Genomic DNA, 25,133 nt, shown 5'->3' with positions numbered 1-25,133 from the left:
GGTCCATGCTAAAATTCGGTGCTCACTTTATTCTCCTTTTCCCATGGGGAAGGTGTCTCTCTCCATGATGGAATGCCTGGGCTTGGATGAGGGCTCATGTGGTTGTGTGAATGTATCTTTCATATACTCCTCAATGTGTCCATTCTTATTTCTGTGCTTTAACCAGGTGCTGTTATCACTCACCTGAAATCTTTGCTCTTGTGAAGATATTTTCACGTATGAATAGTTGTTCGAATTGATGTTGGGTGTGGGAAGAAGAACAAGCCATAGAAATTCCTATGCCACCAATTTGATGACATAACTTTTCTTAAAGATCTCCTTATGATTTTGTCATTTTAGGCATATTTTTAAATAAGACTGGTTGTTCTCTGATGGCCAGAACCCCTATGTGTTCCAATTCTGGTAAGGTCTAATTAGTTATGATCTAGATAGGAGAATTAAATCACTCAGATAGATACTGAATTTCTTATATGGCTCTGGGATGCTTGTGTGAGGGTCTTCACGACCTTAGATGAAATGTGAACTTGGAATATTCAGATGGTATTTGTAGAAGAGAGGCAACCAAAATCTGATTCTCCATTACTTGGAATATAATCTAAATTATATAGGCTTGGATTTGGTAGAGATTTCATAAACTTAGCCCAAATTTATATATATACCACTAGTCTAAGACACATTCTTTTTTTTTTTTGAAGAGGAACATATACTTGCATGTGTGAGAGGGGAAGAGGAAGAGGAAAAAGGAGAGAGAGAAGCTCTGCACCCAGCAGGAAGCTAATGTGGGGCTCAATCTCACAACCATGAGATCATGACCTGAGCCGAAATCAAGAGTTGAATGCTTACAGGCTGAGCCATCAAGGAGGCCCAACACAGTATGTTCTTAATAAATGTGACACTGGAATACTATTTTTGAAGATAGTAACATAACTTTACCATTTAACATTTATTAATGTATGAAATACTTCATATTTTTCTATGTGTGCCATTTCCCTCATTGTTTATGTTCTTTGTTTATATGTGTGTGTGTGTAAGGGAGGAGATTAGGATTGTAACAGGAATTAAAAATGGAGGTAGTCAATAGTAAACATTTAGCCTATAAAATAGGATTTTTCCCTAATCTGTATCAGGTTACAATCTTGAAAAACAAGTATTGTCAAGAGAGGAAGAAAAGTTATGAAAAACATTTTATAAGTTTCCTTTGACACAAAGAAAGCCAGGTTCATGTAGTTTCTTCAACAGAATAGAGAGGAGATATTCTTTCCATCCTTCAGGTTGGGGTTTACTGTCTCCATCAAGAGGGATATGATATAAAAGAAGTCCATTACAAAAAAGGAAAAGTAACTGGAAAACCTGTCCCTCTACCTCAGGTGACTGTGGTAAGAGAAAGCGGACAGAATGACAACAAGTGATAAAACATTTGTTTTATGGTCTTTTTTCCTTTCTGGACTAAGTTTTCAGGGTAGGAATCTTCTTATAGAACTTAAGGGAAAATGTGAAATCAGAGGAATTTTTGTTCTATACCTTAATTGGGCCTTTAGGCAGAGACCTCCTTTCAGTGTTCCCTCCATATCGAAATTGGTCAGAAACCACATCTGAGTCAAGTTGATGGATGACATAAGCAAGGGAATGAGTCAAGTTTAGAGTCCTACTCTCCTTAAGCTCCTGTGTGGTATGGAAAGTATTTAGAAGTTCATGCATGCCCTGTGGAAATACAGGTAAAGTAGCTGATGGCTGTTGTCTATAAAGTAATCTTGATACAGGCTCATGGCTGCAGAGTGGGAGATCCTGCACAAGGTCATACTCATTATAAAAAAAATCAAGAACCAACATTGTCTTTCCAATATGAGTACACTGCTTAAATGTGTCATCCCTTCCACTCCTTGAGAGAATATATTAACAAACTCTGTCTCTTATCCTTGTTAGCTTAAACCAGCCTGGTATGTTGTCTCTACTACACCATAGTAACAAGGGGCTTTCCCATTTAACTCCTTTTCCCAAGTAGATTTGACTGAGGCAAGCACAGTTATGTTATAGTGCCTTGAGCGTATGTAGCTCTCAGATTTGCTTAGACTTTGGTAATCCAGCTAAGCCATAGTGGCCTAAGCACAATTTTCAAATTCTCAAATATAGCTGTGCAACAGTAGCCCTACGGTGAATTGTGTATGTGTGTATATATACACCTCTTACTAGTCAATGCCTGATATACCTGATAAAAATGAAGCAAGCCTACTGGACCAACAAAAAAATAGTATTCAATCTCTGCTTGCCATACCAGGCATGACTGTAGACACAGTCTCCCTATTGGTGCCATCTAGGTGTCACTGGAGCATTGGAAAGCTAGGCTTTGATAGACATAAGTCCTTTCTTCTTTCCTTTCCCATTGGAAAAATTTCCTCTTGAATTTAACTTGACAGGCCAGACTTTGCTCTAGGAATAAAGGTTTACAAAGTCAATGTCTGCACTGATTTGGATAAGGTATGAATTTTATGAATTTAACAATTCAACAGAGCTCTGTGTGTGTGTGTGTGTGTGTGTGTGTGTGTGTTTAGTTTTAAAGCATCTCTATGTCTCCATCTCTACAACCCTGGAACTGAAGATGTCTATAGACCTCTATAATTAAAGACAGTGGCAGCAATAAGAAACAAAGGAGGGAAACCTTATTTTTATATTTAAATATTTTAGTTATTGGGATGATAAATATAAAAAACTAAATTTAAGCTGCACTTAACATAATCTAAAGCCACACTATAACCAGAGGAAATAGGTTTTATTTAAATTCAATTTGTGAAAAAATATATATATATTTGTGCAACTTATGTTGCTCTTTTTTAAAACTTAAAAATTAGTAGTACATGTTATAAACATCTCTCTGGGTTTTATTTGTTGGTTTCACACACTACAATATAAAGCCTGTTAAAAACAACATATTACATAAATTCTAAAATCACATGTTTACTTGAAAAGTTACTTTCATATAGTTTTGTTCAGCATTTTATCTTAAATATTTCTATCATGGGATAAATGGAAATAAGAATTTAAAGGTAAAATACTAACCAACTAGCTATTTTGTTGTTGTTTTTTTTAATTTTAAGTTTTTTTATGGTACGTATACCCTTAACATTTTCTTCTGGATGTATATAATATTAACAGAAACCAAGTATTCGTACGTAAAAGGTAATTATAGAGTAAACCATGAATATTGAACGTTTTGGTGTTCCCATGTGTTAATATTGTAGAACATATTCTCAATTTTACTGCACTTTAAAACTTGTTTTGGTTTTGAAGACTTGTTTAACTTAATGATATTTATTTACATAGTTCACGATATGTTTAAGAGTATTACTTTCTATATAGAAAAGGCCCTGACACTCTAAAGCTGAAGTCACAGTTTGTATCAATACAAAAAATACTCACTATTTTATTATATAGATTGCATATATGAAATTACAATAATATTTTACTGGTAATTTAATAAGACAACATGTTAAAGAATACTAAATCTGTATGTGTGTTTTGGAAAATGGTACTGTAAAAGAGGAAGCCTGTGAAATTTTTAATATACTGTGATCAGCATAACAAATTATGTAAATGAGCTATTTTTTAGCTTCAACCTAGTAAACGTTTTCCTGTTTATAAATATGAGGTGTAATTTATCTATTTGGGATTTTTTTGAATAAGGGAATGATATCTTACTGAAAGCCAGACTTAATATTCTAAACTTTAGATGTTCTCTTTTATATAGTTCAGGTAATAGAGTACCTTTCACTTTTTGAAATTAAAAAAAATGTTTTTAACTTCTCATATTCTTAACTTCAAAATTACTAATGCTTTCACAACCTTCATACCTTGGCCTCTGTTGATTTCCCTTAAAAATTTTAGTAAGGAGGCTAAACCTAGGCTATTGGATTTCCATGTTAAGTATCAGCTGCAACAACACACTTAACACCTATATGTAATTCATGTTTGAAAACTTGCTTTGACTTTTCAAATGAGATCAATTATAAGTACATACTAAAATGATACAATAATGTTCATGTTTGACTAATAATTGAAGGAAAGAATATATTTCTTCTTCCTCTCTTCTGCCTATTCCATTTCTTGAAATGACCAGTTTCCATCCTATTGATAAAGATAGCTTTATGGCAGCTTCACTACCACAACACATGCACCACCTCTTCCAGTGTTGACAGGAACTTCCTAACACAGAAAACAAAATCAAGAAAAGAAATTACCATTTTAATGAACTTTGTCCTCAGCATAATATATATAATACAACATGCTGGAGTTGAACAAGTCCTTAGCTATTCTGGTCCAACATTGCCCTGGCATAAAGATGGAAAATGCAGTCCAGATAGTTGTCCAATATGGTGGAAAGAGTATATTATTTCAATTATGTAGACCTAAGTTTTAGAAGCAGTTGATTTGGGGTGATGATTTTCTCATTTGAAAAGTTACAGCTAATAATTCACATCCTTCAAGGTTTTTGTTAGGATTAAGTGAGACAATGGATAAAAATAATTTGGCAGATAATGGTTATAATTCCATTATCCATTAGCTCTCTTTCACTCTTTCCAAAGTCACACAATGAAAGAGTGAAAATCCAGGAATAGAATCTAGATCTCTTAGCTACTGGTCAATAATTTCCAGAAAATTAAATTCCACAAGCTTATACAAACGTTTTGATTATTGTATTTGATCTAACAACTCCTTGTTTGCTAAAAAAAATTCTCTGCCATTCCTAGCTGGTCCTGAGCATTGATAAAGTAAGAAGATACCTACATGGCCAAATTTGAATGTTCCTGAGGGTCTTAATGAATCATATTGTTGGAGAAAAGAGACAGAAAGCCATTATCAACTATCATTATATTAACACATATTTATTTACAACAGTAACCAACTTACTACATACACTATAGAGCAGCAAGAAGTCAGTGTAAGGGAAGGTGAAGTTAGATAAAATACAATGTTTGTCTGTGGAAATGATGAAAAATTAATCATACTCTAATTTTTTTATTAAGCTATCATTGAATTAATAGAACACCACTATATATTTTGGAATAAATTCATAGTTATCACTAGAAAAAATGTCAAAAATATCAAGTTTGCCTTTAGAATCCCCAAGATATCCTTTCAGGGCCTTCTTATACTCTCCTTAGAATTTCTTCTGTTTGATGCCTAGCATTCTTGAGAGGGTTTAATTCCAGTTTCTCATCATGCACTAAATTCCTTGAATGACTGATTAAGATGAAAATTGTTGCAGTTTATAGAATCTATAAAAGTGGAACTGAAAACAAATTTCCCATGGGCAACAGCCAATAAGAAGGAGCAGATATTTGTAGACAAGGACATTGCTCTTGAGTTCTCAAGTCGTAATACATACATAAAAATCCAGAGTAAAGCTTTTGAATTACTTGATCTGATTCACTTTTTTGTGAAAGGAATGAGTCCATAAAGTCAAGAGAATGTGCTGTCCCCTTTCATATAAGTACTGATGGATCCTGTTCATGACAAATTAGATCGACTGTTTCTCTATAGCACAGATAAAGAAAATACTGCAAATTTTACTAAAATATTCTGGGTAGGCCCTAGAGAAGAAAAGGATGAAATTAATTCTGAAGTATATTTTTTAAACTTTTATTAAAACCTGAAATGTACTAATTTCCATACTTTCAATGATAGTACCTCTTTCCATTCATCTTTCTGTGCATCATATGACTCAATAGTGTTCAAATAAGTATGACCATCATATCCTCCAACCACATAGAGTTTACCTCCGAGAGGACATACAGCAACGGCATCTCGAGGAACACTCAGAGGTGCCACAGTTGACCATGAATCATTGTTTGGATCATACCTTAAGAAGTTTAGGAAGAAGTCCAATAGTGTTAAAAATAATAAGCATTAATAAAATGTATACTTATCCAATATAAGGAATTAAAAGCACCTTATAAATATCAAGTTTAGTTCGACCAATAAGTGTTAAAATAAATACATGAAAAAATTATATTCATCCACAAGAGATCACTCAAGCATATAAAAAATGTATTTCCTTTCCAAAATACTATGTATTTCTTTGATCAGTACTCAGATTCTCTATGAGGAAATTTCATATATTAGTATCTTAACATTATATGAAAAATGCCCGCTCTTTTTTTTAGTATGCTATTTGGAGAGCTTTTGTTTTTCTCTTACCCTTTGTTTCTCAAAAGTTATATGTGAGATGCTTGATCTTATCATATGAAAGCTCACATTTCAAATAAATCTGAATATAATTGTCTTTTTTGTTTTGTAGACTGTAGTAAAATAGTTTTAATACTGTTTGTAGTTAGAATGGCCATAGTCTTATCCTATATTTCCCCCCCATGAATATTCCTATTTATTGTAACAGAAGGTTTTTTTCCATTTTAATCTGAAGCTAATTCTTTATCTCCAAACCTTTTCTGTGAGCAAAATGAAAGAGAATTCAGTAAGTAATAAAATCTTCTCCAGGAATTCTTTCGTAAAATTTTAAGCCTTTTAAAAAATGCATAACACTAAAATTCAAAAGGAATAAACAATGAAAGAAAACTTATATAATTATACATGGAAATGTTCTCTGATTTTGTATTGGCCTAGGTACAAAACTCAATGAAAAAGGTGTATTTTACAGAAGACATTTTTATTTATTACCTTCTACTAATTTTCTTATATTTCTATTTCCCCTTTCATTTCTGTTTTCATGTCTTTAATTATACTCTAAATTATCTAATCTCAGGTTCCATTTGAACTTGGTCTCACATCCAGTAATATTTTTAATAATATCTGTAATCAGCAATAATTAAAATATCTTTCATGTCTCATATTGTTGAGTGTCATGTAACATCATCTTCAATTTTGATGTTATAATAAAACCTAGAACCAGAAAATCCACAACTGTATGCTAAACAAAATTTTCAACATATTTGCTATTGTTAATTGATGTTGCAGTCAACTAACAGAGTACACATATAAATGAATGGGGAACCAAGGCTCACAGAAGGGTTTCTTTACACATTTGCATCCAAACCTGACTTTCCTGTATGTGCATGATAATGCTAAAAAATCTGGCAAATCTGGATTTAACATGAGGGATTGGGGTAATGCTGAATCTTCTGAAGAAAACACATTTGCACTATGGTTACTATCTGTAAAGGCACACAGGAAAAGTTATTAAAGTAAATGTTTAGCCACTATATCACTTTCAAATTAAATAACATCACAATTCTCCCTTTTTGTTTTTGCTTTTCTATCTCTCCTCACTTTGAATATACGTATATATATTCTAGTAGAAAAAAAATGGAGCCTGAAATAAAGACAATTCATCATGGATTTATTCCTACACTTAGAGAAATTAGGAATCATTTGCTTGACTTCTTTGCCTCAATTTTCTGATCATCATTATAGAAATAGTAATCCCTAAATCAACCACCATGTTTATGTGATGATTTTAGAAAACTTTAAATGATTACCTTAAATAATTGAATGAGACTCCTAAGGTATTAATAGGCCAACAGTGTTTTAGGTGTTGAAAACAGTGTCTTCATAGAACATGAACTTTTGATTGGCTTTCTACTAACAGGACTATTTTATAACTCTGTAAGTGTTAAGTTGTAGAAAGCTGAGTTTTCTTGTGATTCTTATACATGACAATATAAATGGATTTTGCCTGATAGAGATAGAATTAATTACCATCAGGTAGAAATGACCCCCAATGATTGCATTTTACTCTCTATAGGATATTAACTACTTCCTTGTCTATTAATATTTTTTTCAGTATTATTAATTGTCTTTATGTCTTTTCTTCAAAGATTCTTTGAGCCCTCTCTCCACGGTATCTCACCTCTGCGTCAGTGCAGTTAGGCATCAGCAAATTAATGAGAGGAGAGAGGAGGCCCCTGCTCTTGGGCACCCGCAGGAACTTACTCCAGCTCCAGACACACCATAAACACTTTCATCTAACAGAAGATAAGCTGTGAAATCGGATTTCTGAACCACAAGACACTTGTGTAAAAACTGCATTCCATGCCAGGCCTGAAATGTTCCAAAGGTCAGGTCGCTATCAGCATCCCAGGTGGTGTAATTAATAAAGAGCTAGCAGGGGGCCCCTGGCACAAACAAGGCAGCTCCTTAGAACCTGAACTTCCTATTTGTTCCATTCCTTGGGTAGATAACGCCTGTTAATTACTCTGGAGTATTTTCTTTTAGAAATTATTTTGGCGAGGAGAGAGGGAAAATGGCGGCGTAGGAGGACCCTGGGCTCACCGCGCATCCTGCTGATCACTTAGATTCCACCTACACCTGCCTAAATAACCCAGAAAACCTCCAGAGGATTAGAAGAACGGAGTCTCCGGAGCCAAGCTCAGACTAGAGGCCCACGGAAGAGGGTAGGAAGGACGGCGAGGCTGTGCGTGCTCCACGGACTGGCAGGAGGGAGCCGGGGAGGAGGGGCAGCTCTCCGGCCAAGCAGAGCCCCCGAGTCTGGCTGGCAAAAGCGGAGGGACCTGACTGACTGTGTTCCGACAGCAAGGGCGACTTAGCCTCTGGGAGGTCATAAGTTAACAGCTCTGCTCAGAAAGCGGGAAGGCTGGAGGACAAAGGGAGGGAGAGCTGCTGAGCCCCCGGACGACAGAGCTCAGTTTGGTGGGGAACAAAGGCGCTCGCCAGCGCCATCTCCCCCGCCCATCCCCCAGCCAAAATCCCAAAGGGAACCAGTTCCTGCCAGGAAACTTGCTCGCTCCCTGCAAACACCCAACTCTGTGCTTCTGCTGAGCCAAACCTCCAGCAGCGGATCTGACTCCCTCCCGCTGCCACAGGGCCCCTCCTGAAGTGGATCACCTAAGGAGAAGCGAGCTAAGCCTGCCCCTCCTTCCCCCGTGCACCTTGCCTACTCACCCCAGCTAATATGCCAGATCCCCAGCATCACAACCCTGGCAGTGTGCAAGTAGCCCAGTGAATCCCACCCCACAGTGAATCCCGCCCCTAGGAGAGGGGAAGAGAAGGCACACACCAGTCTGGCTGTGGCCCCAGTGGTGGGCTGGGGGCAGACATCAGGTCTGACTGCAGCCCTGCCCACCAACTCCAGTTATACACCACAGAACAGGGCAAGTGCCCTGCAGGTCCTCACCACGCCAGGGACTATCCAAAATGACCAAGCGGAAGAATTCCACTCAGAAGAATCTCCAGGAAATAACAACAGCTAATGAACTGATCAAAAAGGAATTAAATAATATAACAGAAAGTGAATTTAGAATACTAGTCATAAAATTAATCGCTGGGCTTGAAAACAGTATAGAGGACAGCAGAGAATCTCTTGCTACAGAGATCAAGGGACTAAGGAACAGTCACGAGGAGCTGAAAAGCGCTTTAAACGAAATGCAAAACAAAATGGAAACGACGACAGCTCGGATTGAAGAGGCAGAGGAGAGAATAGGTGAACTAGACGATAAAGTTATGGAAAAAGAGGAAGCTGAGAGAAAGAGACATAAAAAAATCCAGGAGTATGAGGGGAAAATTAGAGAACTAAGTGATACACTAAAAAGAAATAATATACGCATAATTGGTATCCCAGAGGAGGAAGAGAGAGGGAAAGGTGCTGAAGGTGTACTTGAAGAAATTATAGCTGAGAACTTCCCTGAACTGGGGAAGGAAAAAGGCATTGAAATCCAACAGGCACAGAGAACTCCCTTCATACGTAACTTGAATCGATCTTCTGCATGACATATCATAGTGAAACTGGCAAAACACAAGGATAAAGAGAAAATTCTGAAAGCAGCAAGGGATAAACGTGCCCTCACATATAAAGGGAGACCTATAAGACTCGTGACCGATCTCTCTTTTGAAACTTGGCAGGCCAGAAAGAATTGGCACGAGATCTTCAGTGTGCTAAACAGAAAAAATATGCAGCCCAGAATCCTTTATCCAGCAATTCTGTCATTTAGAATAGAAGGAGAGAGGGGCGCCTGGGTGGCGCAGTCGGTTAAGTGTCCGACTTCAGCCAGGTCACGATCTCGCGGTCTGGGAGTTCGAGCCCCGCATCAGACTCTGGGCTGATGGCTCCGAGCCTGGAGCCTGTTTCCGATTCTGTGTCTCCCTTTCTCACTGCCCCTCCCCCGTTCATGCTCTGTCTCTCTCTGTCCCAAAAATAAATTAAAAAAAACCTTGAAAAAAAAATTAAAAAAAAAAGACTAGAAGGAGAGATAAAGGTCTTCCCAAATAAACAAAAACTGAAGGAATTTGTCACCACTAAACCAGCCCTACAAGAGATCCTAAGGGAGACCCTGTGAGACAAAGTACCAGAGACATCACTACAAGCATAAAACATAGAGACATCACAATGACTCTAAACCCGTATCTTTCTATAATGACACTGAACGTGAATGGATTAAATGCGCCAACCAAAAACATAGCGTATCAGAATGGATAAAAAAATAAGACCCATCTATTTGCTGTCTACAAGAGACTCATTTTAGACCTGAGGGAACCTTTAGATTGAGAGTGAGGGGATAGAGAACTATTTATCATGCTACTGGAAGCCAAAAGAAAGCTGGAGTAGCCATACTTATATCAGACAAACTAGACTTGAAATTAAAGGCTGTAACAAGAGATGAAGAAGGGCATTATATAATAATTACAGGGTCTAGGAAGAGCTAACAATTATAAATGTCTATGCGCCGAATACCAGAGCCCCCAAATATATAAAACAATTACTCATAAACATAAGCAACCTTATTGAGAAGAATGTGGTAATTGCAGGGGACTTTAACACCCCACTTACAGAAATGGATAGATCATCTAGACACACGGTCAATAAAGAAACAAGGGCCCTGAATGATACATTGGATCAGATGGACTTGACAGATATATTTAGAACTCTGCATCCCAAAGCAAGAGAATATACTTTCTTCTCGAGTGCACATGGAACCTTCTCCAAGATAGATCATATACTGGGTCACAAAACAGCCCTTCATAAGTTTACAAGAATTGAAATTATACCATGCATACTTTCAGACCACAATGCGATGAAGCTTGAAATCAACCACAGGAAAAAGTCTGGAAAACATCCAAAAGCATGGAGGTTAAAGAACACCCTACTAACGAATGAGTGGGTCAACCAGGCAATTAGAGAAGAAATTAAAAAATATATGGAAACAAATGAAAATGAAAATACAACAATCCAAACGCTTTGGGATGCAGCGAAGGCAGTCCTAAGAGGAAAATACATTGCAATCCAGGCCTATCTCAAGAAACAAGAAAAATCCCAAATACAAAATCTAACAGCACACCTAAAGGAAATAGAAGCAGGACAGCAAAGGCAGCCTAAACCCAGCAGAAGAAGAGAAATAATAAAGATGAGAGCAGAAATAAACAATATAGAATCTAAAAAAAATGTAGAGCAGATCAACGAAACCAAGAGTTGTTTTTTTGAAAAAATAAACAAAATTGGCAAACCTCTAGCCAGGCTTCTCAAAAAGAAAAGGGAGATGACCCAAATAGATAAAATCATGAATGAAAATGGAATTATTACAACCAATCCCTCACAGATACAAACAATTATTAGGGAATACTATGAAAAATTATATGCCAACAAATTGGACAACCTGGAAGAAATGGACAAATTCCTAAACACCCAAACTCTTCCATAACTCAGTCAGGAGGAAAGAGAAAGCTTGAACAGACCCATAACCAGCGAAGAAATTGAATCAGTTATCAAAAATCTCCCAACAAATAAGAGTCCAGGACCCGATGGCTTCCCAGGGGAGTTCTACCAGACGTTTAAAGCAGAGATAGTACCTATCCTTCTCAAGCTATTCCAAGAAATAGAAGGGGAAGGAAAACTTCCAGATTCATTCTATGAAGCCAGTATTACTTTGATTCCTAAACCAGACAGAGACCCAGTAAGAAAGAGAACTACAGGCCAATATCCCTGATGAATATGGATGCAAAAATTCTCAATAAGATACTAGCAAATCGAATTCAACATCATATAAAAAGAATTATTCACCATGACCAAGTGGGATTCATTCCTGGGATGCAGGGCTGGTTCAACATTCGCAAATCAATCAACGTGATACATCACATTAAAAGAAAAGAGAAGAACCATATGATCCTGTCAATCAATGCAGAAAAGCCCTTTGACAAAATCCAGCACCGTTTCTTAATAAAAACCCTTGAGAAAGTCGGGATAGAAGGAACATACTTAAAGATCATAAAAGCCATTTATGAAAAGCCCACAGCTAACATCATCCTCAACGGGGAAAAACTGAGAGCCTTTTCCCTGAGATCAGGAACACGACAGGGATGCCCACTCTCACCGCTGTTGTTTAACATAGTACTGGAAGTTCTAGCATCAGCAATCAGAAAACAAAAGGAAATCAAAGGCATCCAAATTGGCAAAGATGAAGTCAAGCTTTCGCTTTTTGCAGATGACATGATATTATACACGGAAAATCCGATAGACTCCACCAAAAGTCTGCTAGAACTCATACATGAATTCAGCAAAGTTGCAGGATACAAAATCAATGTACAGAAATCAGTTGCATTCTTATACACTAACAATGAAGCAACAGAAAGACAAATAAAGAAACTGATCCCATTCACAATTGCACCAAGAAGCATAAAATACCTAGGAACAAATCTAACCAAAGATGTAAAGGATCTGTATGCTGAAAACTATAGAAAGCTTATGAAGGTAATTGAAGAAGATTTAAAGAAATGTAAAAACATTCCCTGCTCATGGATTGGGAGAATAATATTGTCAAAATGTCAATACTACCCAAAGCTATCTACACATTTAATGCAATCCCAATCAAAATTGCACCAGCATTCTTCTCCAAACTAGAACAAGCAATCCTAAAATTCGTATGGAACCACAAAAGGCCCCGAATAGCCAAAGTAATTTTGAAGAAGACCAAAGCAGGAGGCATCACAATCCCAGACTTTAGCCTCTACTACAAAGCTGTCATCATCAAGACAGCATGGTCTTGGCACAAAAACAGACACATAGACCAATGGAATAGAATAGAATCCCCAGAACTAGACCCACAAACGTATGGCCAACTCATCTTTGACAAAGCAGGAAAGAACATCCAATGGAGAAATGACAGTCTCTTTAACAAATGGTGCTGGGAGAACTGGACAGCAACATGCAGAAGATTGAATCTAGACCACTTTCTCACACCATTCAAAAAATAAACTCAAAATGGATAAAGGACCTGAATGTGAGACAGGAAACCATCAAAACCTTAGAGGAGAAAGCAGGAAAAGACCTCTCTGACCTCAGCCGTAGCCATCTCTTACTTGACACATCCCCAAAGGCAAGGGAATTAAAAGCAAAAGTGAATTACTGGGACCTTATGAAGATAAAAAGCTTCTGCACAGCAAAGGAAACAACCAACAAAACTAAAAGGCAACCAACGGAATGGGAAAAGATATTTGCAAATGACATATCGGACAAAGGGCTAGTATCCAAAATCTATAAAGAGCTCACCAAACTCCACACCCGAAAAACAAATAACCCAGTGAAGAAATGGGCAAAAAACATGAATAGACACTTCTCTAAAGAAGACATCCGGATGGCCAACAGGCACATGAAAAGATGTTCAACGTCGCTCCTTATCAGGGAAATACAAACCAAAACCACACTCAGATATCCCCTCACTCCAGTCAGAGTGGCCAAAATGAACAAATCAGGAGACTATAGATGCTGGAGAGGATGTGGAGAAATGGGAACCCTCTTGCACTGTTGGTGGGAATGCAAATTGGTGCAGCCGCTCTGGAAAGCAGTGTGGATGTTCCTCAGAAAATTAAAAATAAACCTACCCTATGACCCAGCAATAGCACTGCTAGGAATTTATCCAAGGGATACTGGAGTACTGATGCATAGGGGCCCTTGTACCCCAATGTTTATAGCAGCACTCTCAACAATAGCCAAATTGTGGAAAGAGCCTAAATGTCCATCAACTGATGAATGGATAAAGAAATTGTGGTTTATATACACAATGGAATACTACGTGGCAATGAGAAAGAATGAAATATGGCCTTTTGTAGCAACGTGGATGGAACTGGAGAGTGTGATGCTAAGTGAAATAAGCCATACAGAGAAAGACAGATACCATATGGTTTCACTCTTATGTGGATCCTGAGAAACTTAACAGAAACCCATGGGGGAGGGGAAGGAAAAAAAAAAAGAGGTTAGAGTGGGAGAGAGCCAAAGCATAAGAGACTGTTATAAACTGAGAAGAAACTGAGGGTTGATGGGGGGTGGGAGCGAGGGGAGGGTGGGTGATGGGTATTGAGGAAGGCACCTTTTGGGATGAGCACTGGGTGTTGTATGGAAACCAATTTGAGAATAATTTTCATATATTAAAAAAAAAAGATTCTTTGAAAGATTCAGTTTTAACATCGTATAAATTGCCTCATTAGTTAACGAATCATAAAATCTTTGACCCATGTTAATTTTATGTTTGTATGAAAGCCATAATTATAATTTTTTGAAAATTATAATTTAACACTTGCCATTTTCTTAAGGTCTTTTGAAGGAAAACACCAATAAGGGGATAATAATAGTAATAACAATAATAATCATTACAAAAACAATACAAACATATACAATACCATCAGATAACTTCTACTGAGTACTTAACAGGTGCCAGGAAGTGTGCTTACTGCCTTATTATTTATCATATTATGCTTTCTGATGTTGACGCTATAATTATCCCTTTAATTTTTCACATGAGGAAACTGTTGTTAGTGGATGTAAACTAACTGGGTCAAGGTCACATAATTTGTAAATAGTAGACCTGGGATTTGAACTCAGATTGGTCTGACTCCAAACTTAATACTTTTAACTAGTATACTATACATTTTTTGGTATATGGGAAGTGCTCTTTTTTTCCATTAATTTTTTTAATATATCTGATTTTTTAAAATAAATATGTTTGTAAATTTAACTATGTCAGTAAATAAGATTAAACATTTAAGTATTAGGATATGTTTGTCGAATACTTAGTTTTGTAGTCTGCACTATGAACTTTTTTATATAAAATATGAATTGAGTTTATATTTTTCTAGTTGCATGTGTGAATGCCTATTTAAATAAATATAGACACTTTAAGAAATTATAAAGTTAATTTTACATTGGGCTCTCTGCTGTCAGTGAGGAGCCCACTTTGGATATTCTGTCTCCCTCTCTCTTTGTCTCCCCCTCCTCTCTCTCAAAAATAAATAAACATTAAAAAATTATTTTATGTATTCTAGAATTTTTCTTATTAAATACATATTTTTCTACCAAACTTTGTTTTGTACACATATGCATTTAGATACAAAGAACCAAGCAAATGCAACACAAGTTATACCACTAAGATTCAATAAGAAGATTCAATAAGAAGCCTCCAAAGCTGCAATAGAACAAAGCATGGATTCTAATATACATAAAAATCTCTTACTAATTTGGATTTCTTACAATAAAATTGCTATTATAAGTGCTTAGAATATTATTTCTGTCTATAAATTTACATGATTTAATTTTTAATTAAGAAGAAACTTTGTGAAGGCAGGTCTGATTTTCATAGTAACAAACCTTCATGACTTTTTATTTGTTAAATGTAATTTTGTACAGTACTGTGTTATTTTGTATAAAACTCTTGTAGGTTACTTTTAATATTTTGGTAAAGGACATAAATTCTCTATATCAATATGGAGAATATGGCCACCCTTTGGCTTCACCTTCTCATGAATGTATAACTCCAATACAGTTTTAAGTATTACTGGAAACTTAAAATAGCATAATTTGTTTTACATGAATTTGTTTCTACTTTTAATAAAGTTGCATTTTCTCAAATATAGTAATTCCTGATATTGTCTGCTTATGATCTAGTCTTTTCCAATATCAATAGTTTATATAAAGAGGAGGCTATAGTTATTCTATGTTTTAAAAACTCAAATATTTTCACAGGCATAAAAATAGAATCTGGTGTCTAGGTACCATTACTTAAAATGAAAACTACACTTACCTTTTATGGATACAAGTATGAGATTTTGAATGTGTGTATATATTTTCTGACAGGTGGATTTGTACCAAATCTTTTGTGAGTTGTATGCTCTCTACATTTTGGTCTATAGAAGGCATCAACAAATTATCTAGGCAATTAAATAGGTGATGAGTGTTAAGGAGGGCACTTGTGATGAGCACTGGGTGTTGTAAATGATGAATTGCTAAGTTCTATACCTGAAACTAATATTGTACTATATGTTAACTAACTGGAATTTAATAAAAACTTGAAAAAAATAAAATTTAAATAAATAAATTGATCAATTAATAATAAAGTAAAATTTCAATAGAAACTATTCTTTTCTCAATTTCTTACAGTAGATTTTATTTTTTTAATATGAAATTTACTGTCAAATTGGTTTCTATACAACACGCAGTGCTCATTCCAACAAGTGCCCACCTCAATACCCCTCACCCACTCTCTGCACCCTCCCATCCCCCATCAACCCTCAGTTTGTTCTCAGTTTTTAACAGCCTCTTATGTTTTGGCTCCCTCCCTCTCTAACTTTTTTCCCCTTCTCCTCCCCCACGGTCTTCTGTTAAGTTTCTGAGAATCTACATACGAGTGAAAACATATGGTACCTATTTTTCTCTGTATGACTTATTTCACTTATCATAACACTCTCCAGTTCCATCTATGTTGCTTCAAAAGGCCATATTTCATTCTTTCTCATCGCCACGTAGTATTCCATTGTGTATATAAACCACAATTTCTTTATCCATAAATCTAACCTATGCCCCAGCAATAGCACTGCTAAGAATTTACCCAAGAGATACAGAATGCTGATGCATAAGGCACTTGTACCCCAATGTTTATAGCAATGCTTTCAACAATAGCCAAATTATGGAAAGAGCCTAAATGCCCATCAACTGATGAATGGATAAAGAAATTGTGGTTTATATACACAATGGAATCTTACAGTGGATTTTAAACAAATATTTATTCTACTATATATTTTTGGTCTTTCTAAAAGAGAAACACAATTCCCCTTCACACACACACACACACACACACACACACACATGCACGTGCATAGTAAAAGCTTAAAATTTGGTACACATGCCAAAATTCTGCATTACAAAAGTAGAAATTATTGGCTTGAGGTTTAATTATATCAGTTTTCCTGAGTGTAATATACTGAGCTTTTGGTTTCATATTGAAATGGAAAGTCAAATATGATTAGTTTCCAAATTTTACAAAATCTTTTTTGCCACTATTTTTCATTTAACCAAAGAGGGTTTCAACTTCCACTTCTGTATGGTGATAAGGATGTACTAGATTTTCAAGGTCCTTTTCATTTGTAATTACATATAATTTCTTTATTGTACTTCTGTATATAAATAAAGGACATAACAAGTTCAGCTTTATCTTTCAAATATGCAGGTAACCCAAAGTGATTTTCATGTGATTTTTATATTGTTTCTAATGTTGCATCAGTAGTGAGTTATGTCAGCAAGCTGGTAGACCAAGAAGCTCTAGGATCTCATGCTGTCACAGAAACATTAAATAAATGGATATTAGCTGAAATAACTATAGGAGTTCTGGAAATCATTCAAAGATCCACAGCCAAATAAATTCTCAGTCAAGAAAAAGCTTCATTCAAATCAGTAGGCAGTTTTGTGATATTTTCACTTGTCCTTGCCCCCAACCCTCCCAGCAAATGACATCATGGTTTGTAGAAAGCAGTGACCCGATCCCACTTCCTTTCCTTGAACCAGAGAGAAAATAACAGACCTAATATGCAAGAATCTAACCTCTCTGGTTGCTGAAAGACAGATTATTCTCTGTTACATAATTCAGATATCAGAGAGTCAAAAGTGACACAGCCCAGATCTCAGGTTAAGAAAATTCATGGGAAGTTGTAGAACACATGGCTTGTGAAACATGTAGGGATATTACCAATATATACACAACTTGGGAAAAAGATAACTGATTGAAGATTATAAGAGAACAGCTAAAGCTTAAGAAGCAGCATGGCTTAAACTCTTAAGGAAAATAAGACATTTAAAAACTGTCATATACACAGAGAATCAAAACACACACAGGCACACACACATACAAAAGTTGAGGAAACACACATCCAAGAAATGTCTGAAAAGACCTCAAGTCTTCATACTGGGTTGATCCCAGGCACAGAAGATGACCTGCCAATTAGTGATGGTTTTCCCATGCATGGAGCCAGTCTTCAGAGACTGGAAAGGTATATAATTTCCAATACCCAATTTTATATAAAAGATCACAAAAAATACAAATAAACAGGAAAATGAGTTTCATTTAAAAAAACACAAAAGAAATCTCTAGAAAACATCCTTGTAAAAACACAGGTATCTGACATACAAGATAAAGACATTAAGTCCACTATCATATATATGTTCAAAGAGCTAAAAGAAAGACAGACTAAAGGAAACTAAAAGATCTGGAACTAAAAGCACTAGAGGCAGTCAGTAGGAAACTCAGGCAGGAAGAAGAACAAATAAGTTAACCTGAAGACACGTCATTTAAAATTATGAAGTCTAGGGAGCAAAAACTACAGAAAAGTTAACAGAGTCTAACAGACGTATGAGACAACATCAATTGGATCAACATAGGCATTTTGGAAGTCCCAGCAGAAGAGAGTGGAAGAGGAAGAAATAATATTTGAAGAAATAATAGCTTAAATCTTCCCAAATGTGAATAAAACAGGAATCTACAAATCCAAGAATCTAAGTGAACTTCAAGCAGAACAAATATAAACAGACCCACACTGGGATAATATAATCAAATTGTTGAACATCAAACACAAAAAGAATCTTGAAAGCAGCAAGACAAAATCAATTTTTGACATGTAAGCATCCTCAATAAGATTACGAGCAAATTTTTTAGCAGAAAACTGTCGGAATGTATATTGAGAGTACTGAAAGAAAAATCCTGTCAACTGAGAATTCTATATCTGGCAAAACTGTTCTTCAAAAAAGAGGGAAATATTAAGACACTCCCAGATAAGCTATTGGTAAAGGATTTTACTTCTAGCAAATCTGTCCTACAGGAAATTCTAAAGTTGGTTCTTCAAGTTGTAATAAAAAATTACTAAACAATAACTCAGAGTCATATGAATATATGAATAAATATTTATATTTATAGAATATGTATATATGAATATATAAAGTTAACTGGTACAAGTAAAAACATCGGCTAGTTATTAATAAAACTAGATATTATTTTAATTTTGGTTTGTATCTCTACTTTTTATTCTACAGATTGTAAAAAACAAAAGCATGAATATAATCATAAAGCTATGTTAATCGGTACACAATATATAAAGACAGAATTTGTTATATCAATAACAAAACAGGGGAGAAGGCAGAGCTGTAAAGATTAGAGTATTTTTATGCAACTGAAGTTAATTTGGTGTCAATTTAAAAAAGATTGGTAAACTTTTAGAATGTTATTTGTAATCCCAATGATGACCACAAAAGAAATATTATAGAATATACAAAAAGGAATTGAGAAGGGCATCAAGACGTCACTATGAAAAATCAACTGAACACAATGAAGGCAGGAAGAGAGGAAAGGAGGGACAAAATAGCTATGAGATATATAAAAACAAATAACAAAATGGCAATAGTAATTATTTCTAAGTAATCACTTTAAATGCCAATGGATTAAATTCCCTTATTAAAGGGTATATCTTGGTAGAAGGCTTAAAAAAAGAAAACAGAGAGGAGCCAAGATGGAGGAACAACATGGAAATTTTTTGTGTTTCTTGCATCCATGAAATACATCCAGACCAACACTAAACCATCCAACACACCTAGAAAAACTGGAGGATTAACACAACAATCTGCATAAACTGAACCACAGAATTCAGCAGGTACAAGGCACATAGACGTGAATTTGGGGAGCGAGAAGCTGCAGAGGGCAGGGAACCACTTTTGCGGGTGGAGAGAGGATGGAGACTGGGGACAGGGGGAAGAATACAGGAAAAGCACCCCTCCCCAAAAGCAGCTGGAGAGAAAGTGGAAAATTGGAAACAGCCACAGGGACTAAACTAAAAATGGAGAAAGGAGAAAGGAGAAAGGAGAAAGGAGAAAGGAGAAAGGAGAGGGTTTAAATTCCATTAAGACTGTAAACAAGGGGAGCACAGAGTCTGCAATTCCACAGCTCGATACCTGGCGGTGCTCTGGTGGGAAGGGCGAATCCCCAGGAACAAAGTGGGGTCCGGGTGGTTCTTGGGCCACACGGGGAAAAGCGGCTCCACTGCTTGAAGGACATTTGATAGAGATGTTGAAGCCACCTGGTCCCAGCAGATCCCAGAAAATGGCCACATTTGCTGGTGCTGGAACAAGGTCCTTAAGGGTGGAACCCTGGTGCCAGATGTATGTTGTGATTTTCCATAATCCCTGAAACACTGCTGCTACACTATCTCGTGAACTTTTACTGGGGTGGGCTGGCACCTGGCCACAGTCTCAGGCACCAGCAGCAGCAGGGTCCAGCAAGTGTTTCTGGGTGCAGCCAGCATTCAGCCATTGCTCATTCGGCCATTGCTCGGTGAGACCCCTCCCACAGAGGGGCAGAACAGGTCAAAGCAGCAGTCCTTCAGAAGTAAGGGACCGGGGAAAACAGCTGCAATTGAGACAAAACTCAGGAGAGAGGTACTGCTTGGGGCCTGGTCATGGAGAGTGAAAAAGCAGGGAGTGGACCAAAGCTGAAGACAGAGGACAGGTGCACAATTGCTGATCCGGAGAACAGACTGGGTAGCTGGGTGGCGCCATTTTCACCACTCCCACGCATGCCCATACACACCCAGGAACTCTGCAACAATCCATCCCAGTAGGCTAACAGCGCCATCTAGTGGAGAGAAGAACAGTTAAAACTGAGCCCTACCCAACTGGGCCAACGTCGTTCCTCAAGAACACAAATTTCACCCACCACTGACTTAGTTTATGGACTATAAGTACCACATAGACTGACTTCTAGGGAAAACAAAGTAATTTCAGTCCTACTTCAATCTGTTAGAGGGTTCCTCTATTCAATTTTCTTTCTTTTTCTCTTTTACATTTCTTTTCTTTTTCTTTATACAGAAAGAGAAAAAATTCATTTTTATTTTCATTTTTTATTAAAAATATATTTCTTTAATTTTTATTACTATATTTTTTACTTTTGTGTAGTTTGCTCAAATTCTATTTTACTTCCATCATTTTATTTGAGTCTACCTCAGTGTATTCACCTTTCCAAAGCTTCAGTTTCCTTTTTTCTTTCTTTTTCCTTTTTTCCCTTTTTCGTTTCATTTCTTTTTCTTGAATGCAGAAAGAGAAAAATTTCATTTTTACTTTCAATTTCTATTAAAATATTTTATTTAATTATTTAATATATTTTTGTTTTTATGTAAACTTGTTCAAATTCTATTTTACTTGCATCATTTTATTTTAGTTTACCACCCTGTACTCACTTTTTCAAATTTTCATAGGATTTCCTTTTTTCTTTTTTTTTCTTTTTTAAATCTTTTTCTCTTTTTTGATTCTTTTCTTTTATCTTGAATACAGAAAAAGAAAAAATCATATTTATTTTTAATTTTTATTAAAAATAATTTCTTTAATTTTTCTACTATATTCTTTACTCTTCTTTATATATTTTTTTCAAATTCTATATTACCCCATCATCTCTTTTTGGTCTACTTCACTGTATTCATTTTTTTTCAAATTCTCAAACAATTTCCTTTTTTTTCTTTTCCTTCCTTTTCTTTTTTTCCTCCCCCCTCCTTTTTTTTTCTCTAGTCTGTAAACCACTTTCAACACCTAGACCAAAACACACCTAGGATCTCGCATCATCTATTCGATTTGTGTGTATGTGTGTGTGTGTTTAATTTTAATCTTTTTAAATTTTAATTGTTTTAATTTCAATTTTTCTTACTCATTAATTCCTTTTCTCCCTTCAGAATGACAAAACGAAGGAATTAACCCCAAAAGAAAGAGCATGAAGAAACGACAGCCAGGGATTTAACCAATACAGATACAAGCAAGATGTCTGAGTCAGAATTTAGAATCACGATAATAAGAATACTAGCTGGAGTCATAAATAGATTAGAATCCCTTTCTGCAGAGATAAAAGAAGGAAAAATAGCCAGAATGAAATTAAAAATGCTATAACTGAGCTGCAATCATGGATGAATGCAGCAGCAGCAAGGATGCATGAAGCAGAACAGAGAATCAGTGATGTAGAGGATAAACTTATAGAGAATAATGAAGCAGAAAAAAAGAGGAAGATTAAGGAAAAAGAGCACGATTTAAGAATTAGAGAAATTAGTGACTCATTAAAAAGGAACAACATCAGAATCATAGGGGTCACAGAAGAAGAAGAGAGAGAAATAGGGGTAGAAGGGTTATGTTAGAAAATCATAGTGGAAGACTTTCCTAACCTGGGGAAAGACACAGACATCAAAATCCAGGAAGCACAGAGGACCCCCATTAGATTCAACAAAAACTGACCATCAACAAGGCATATCATAGTCAAATTCACAAAATACTCAGGCAAGGAGAGAATCATGAAAGCAGCAAGGGAAAAAAAAAGTCCCTAACCTACAAGGGAAGATATATCAGGTTTGCAGCAGACCTTTCCATGGAAACTTGACAGGCCTGAAAGGAGTGGCAGGATGTATTTACAGTGATGAATCAAGAAAATATGCAGCCAAGAACTCTTTTTCCAGCAAGGCTGTCATTCAAAATAGGAGAGATAAAAAGGTTCCCAGACAAACAAAAATTAAAGGAATTCCTGACCACTAAACAAGCCCTGAAAGAAATTTTAAGTGGGACTCTCTGAAGGGAGAAAAGATGTGTGTGTGTGTGTGTGTGTGTGTGTGTGTGTGTGTGTGTGTATAGGCAACAAAGATTAGAAAGGACCAGAGAACACCACCAGAAACTCCAATTCTACAAACATACAAACATCATAACTGTAATAAATTCATATCTTTCAGTACTCACTCTAAACATCAATACACTCCATGCTCCAATCAAAAGACATAGGGTAACAGAATGGATAAGAAAACAAGAACCATCTATATGCTGTTTACAAGAGACCCACTGTAGACCTAAAGACACCTTCAGATTGAAAATAATGGGATGAAGAACCATTTATCATGCTAATGGTCAACAAAAGAAAGCCAGAGTAGCTATGCTTATATCAGACAATCTAGACTTTAAAATAAAGACTGTATCAAGAGATGCAGAAGGGCATTATATCATAATTAAGGGGTCTCTAGACCAAGAAGACCTAACAATTGTAAACATTTATGTGCCAAATGTGGAACACCCAAATATATAAATCAATTAATCACAAACATAAAGAAACTCATTGATAGTAATACCATAATAGTAGGAAACTTCAACACCCCACTCAAAGCAATGGACAGATCATCTAATCAAAAAATCAACAAGGAAACAGTGTTTTTGAATGACACACTGGACCAGATGGACTTAACAGATATATTGAGAACATTTCATCCTAAAGCAGCAGAATATACATTCTTCTCCAGTGCACATGGAACGTTCTCCTGAATAGACCATATACTGGGACACAAACCAGCCCTAAGTAAGTACAAAGAGACCAAAATCATACCAGGCATATTTTCAGACCACAACACTATGAAACTCGAAGTCAACCACCAGAAAAAATTTGGAAAGTTAACAAATACTTGGAGACTGAAGAACATCTTACTAAAGAATAAATGGGCTAACCAAAAAGTTAAAAACATAGAAATGGAAGGAAAACTTCCAAACTCTTTATGAAGCCAGCATTACCTTGATCCCAAAACCAGAAAAAGACGCCACTAAAACGAGAAGTAGAGACAAATTTCCTTGATGAATATGGGTGCAAAAATCCTCAACAAGATATTAGCCAACTGGATCCAACAATACATTAAAAAATTATTCACCACGACCAAGTGGGATTTATACCGGGGAGGTAGCGCTTGTTCAATATCTGCAAAAAAATGAATGTGTTTAATCACATCACTAAAAGAAAGGACAAGAACCACATGGTCTTCTCAATAGATGCAGAGAAAGCATTTGAGAAAATACAACATCCATTCTTGATAAAAACCCTTAAGAAAGTAGGGATAGAAGGATCATATCTGGAGATCATAAAAGCCATATATGAAAGACACAATGCTGATATCATCCTCAATGGGGAAAAACTGAGAGCTTTCCCCCTGAGGTCAGGAACAAGATGGGGATGTCCACTCTCCCCACTGTTATTTAGCATAATATTGGAAGTCTTAGCCTCAGCAATCAGACAACACAAAGAAATAAAAGGCATCCAAATCAGCCAGGAGGAGGTCAAACTTTCATTGTTTGCAGATAACATGATACTCCATATGAAAAACAAAAGATTCAACCAAAAAACTGGTAGAACTGATCCTTGAATTCAGCAAAGTGGAAGGATATAAAATCAATGCACAGAAATTGGTTGCATTCCTAGACACCAACAATGAAGCAACAGAAAAAGAAATAAAGGAATCAATCCCATTTACATTTGCACCAAAACCCGTAAATTTCCTAGGAACAAACCTAACCAAAGAGGTGAAAACTTTATACACTGAAAACTATAGAAATATTATGAAAGAAATTTAAGAAGACACACACAAAAAAGGAAAAAAGATTCCATGTTCCTGGATTGGAAGAACAAATATTGTTAAAATTTCAATACTACCCAAATCAATCTACATATTCAAGGCAATACCTATCAAAATAACACGAGCATTCTTCACAGAGCTAGAACAAACAATCCTAAAATTTCTATGGAACAAGAAAACACCCAGAATAGCAAAAGTAATCTTGAAAAAGAAAAACAAAGTAGGAGGTATCACAATCCTGGACTTCAAGCTATACTACAAAGCTGTAATCATCAAGACAGTATGGTACTGGCACAAAAACAGACACACAGATCAATGGAACAGAACCAAGAACCCAGAAATGGACCCACAAACGTATGTCCAACTAACCTTTGACGAAGCCGGAAAGAATATCCAATGGAATAAAGACAGTCTCTTCAACAAGTGGTGCTGGGAAAACTGGACAGCGACATGCAGAAGAA

At 36.1% G+C, this 25,133-nt stretch overlaps 1 protein-coding gene across 1 annotated transcript in view; it reads right to left on the bottom strand.

Moving 5' to 3' along the window:
* Nucleotides 1–4,137: 4,137 nt before the first annotated feature.
* The window catches only part of KLHL4 (kelch like family member 4), a 121,836-nt gene continuing 100,840 nt past the window's right edge, over nucleotides 4,138–25,133 (bottom strand). The window contains 2 exon segments of the mRNA XM_015084587.3: nucleotides 4,138–4,197; nucleotides 5,683–5,854. Of these exon segments, the coding sequence (XP_014940073.3) occupies nucleotides 4,138–4,197; nucleotides 5,683–5,854 (232 nt within the window).

This window comes from Acinonyx jubatus, chromosome X, assembly GCF_027475565.1.
Source record: "Acinonyx jubatus isolate Ajub_Pintada_27869175 chromosome X, VMU_Ajub_asm_v1.0, whole genome shotgun sequence".
Classification (NCBI taxonomy): domain Eukaryota; kingdom Metazoa; phylum Chordata; class Mammalia; order Carnivora; family Felidae; genus Acinonyx; species Acinonyx jubatus.
The sequence above is the reverse complement of the archived record's forward strand: the minus strand, read 5'-3'. Positions and strand labels throughout refer to the sequence as shown.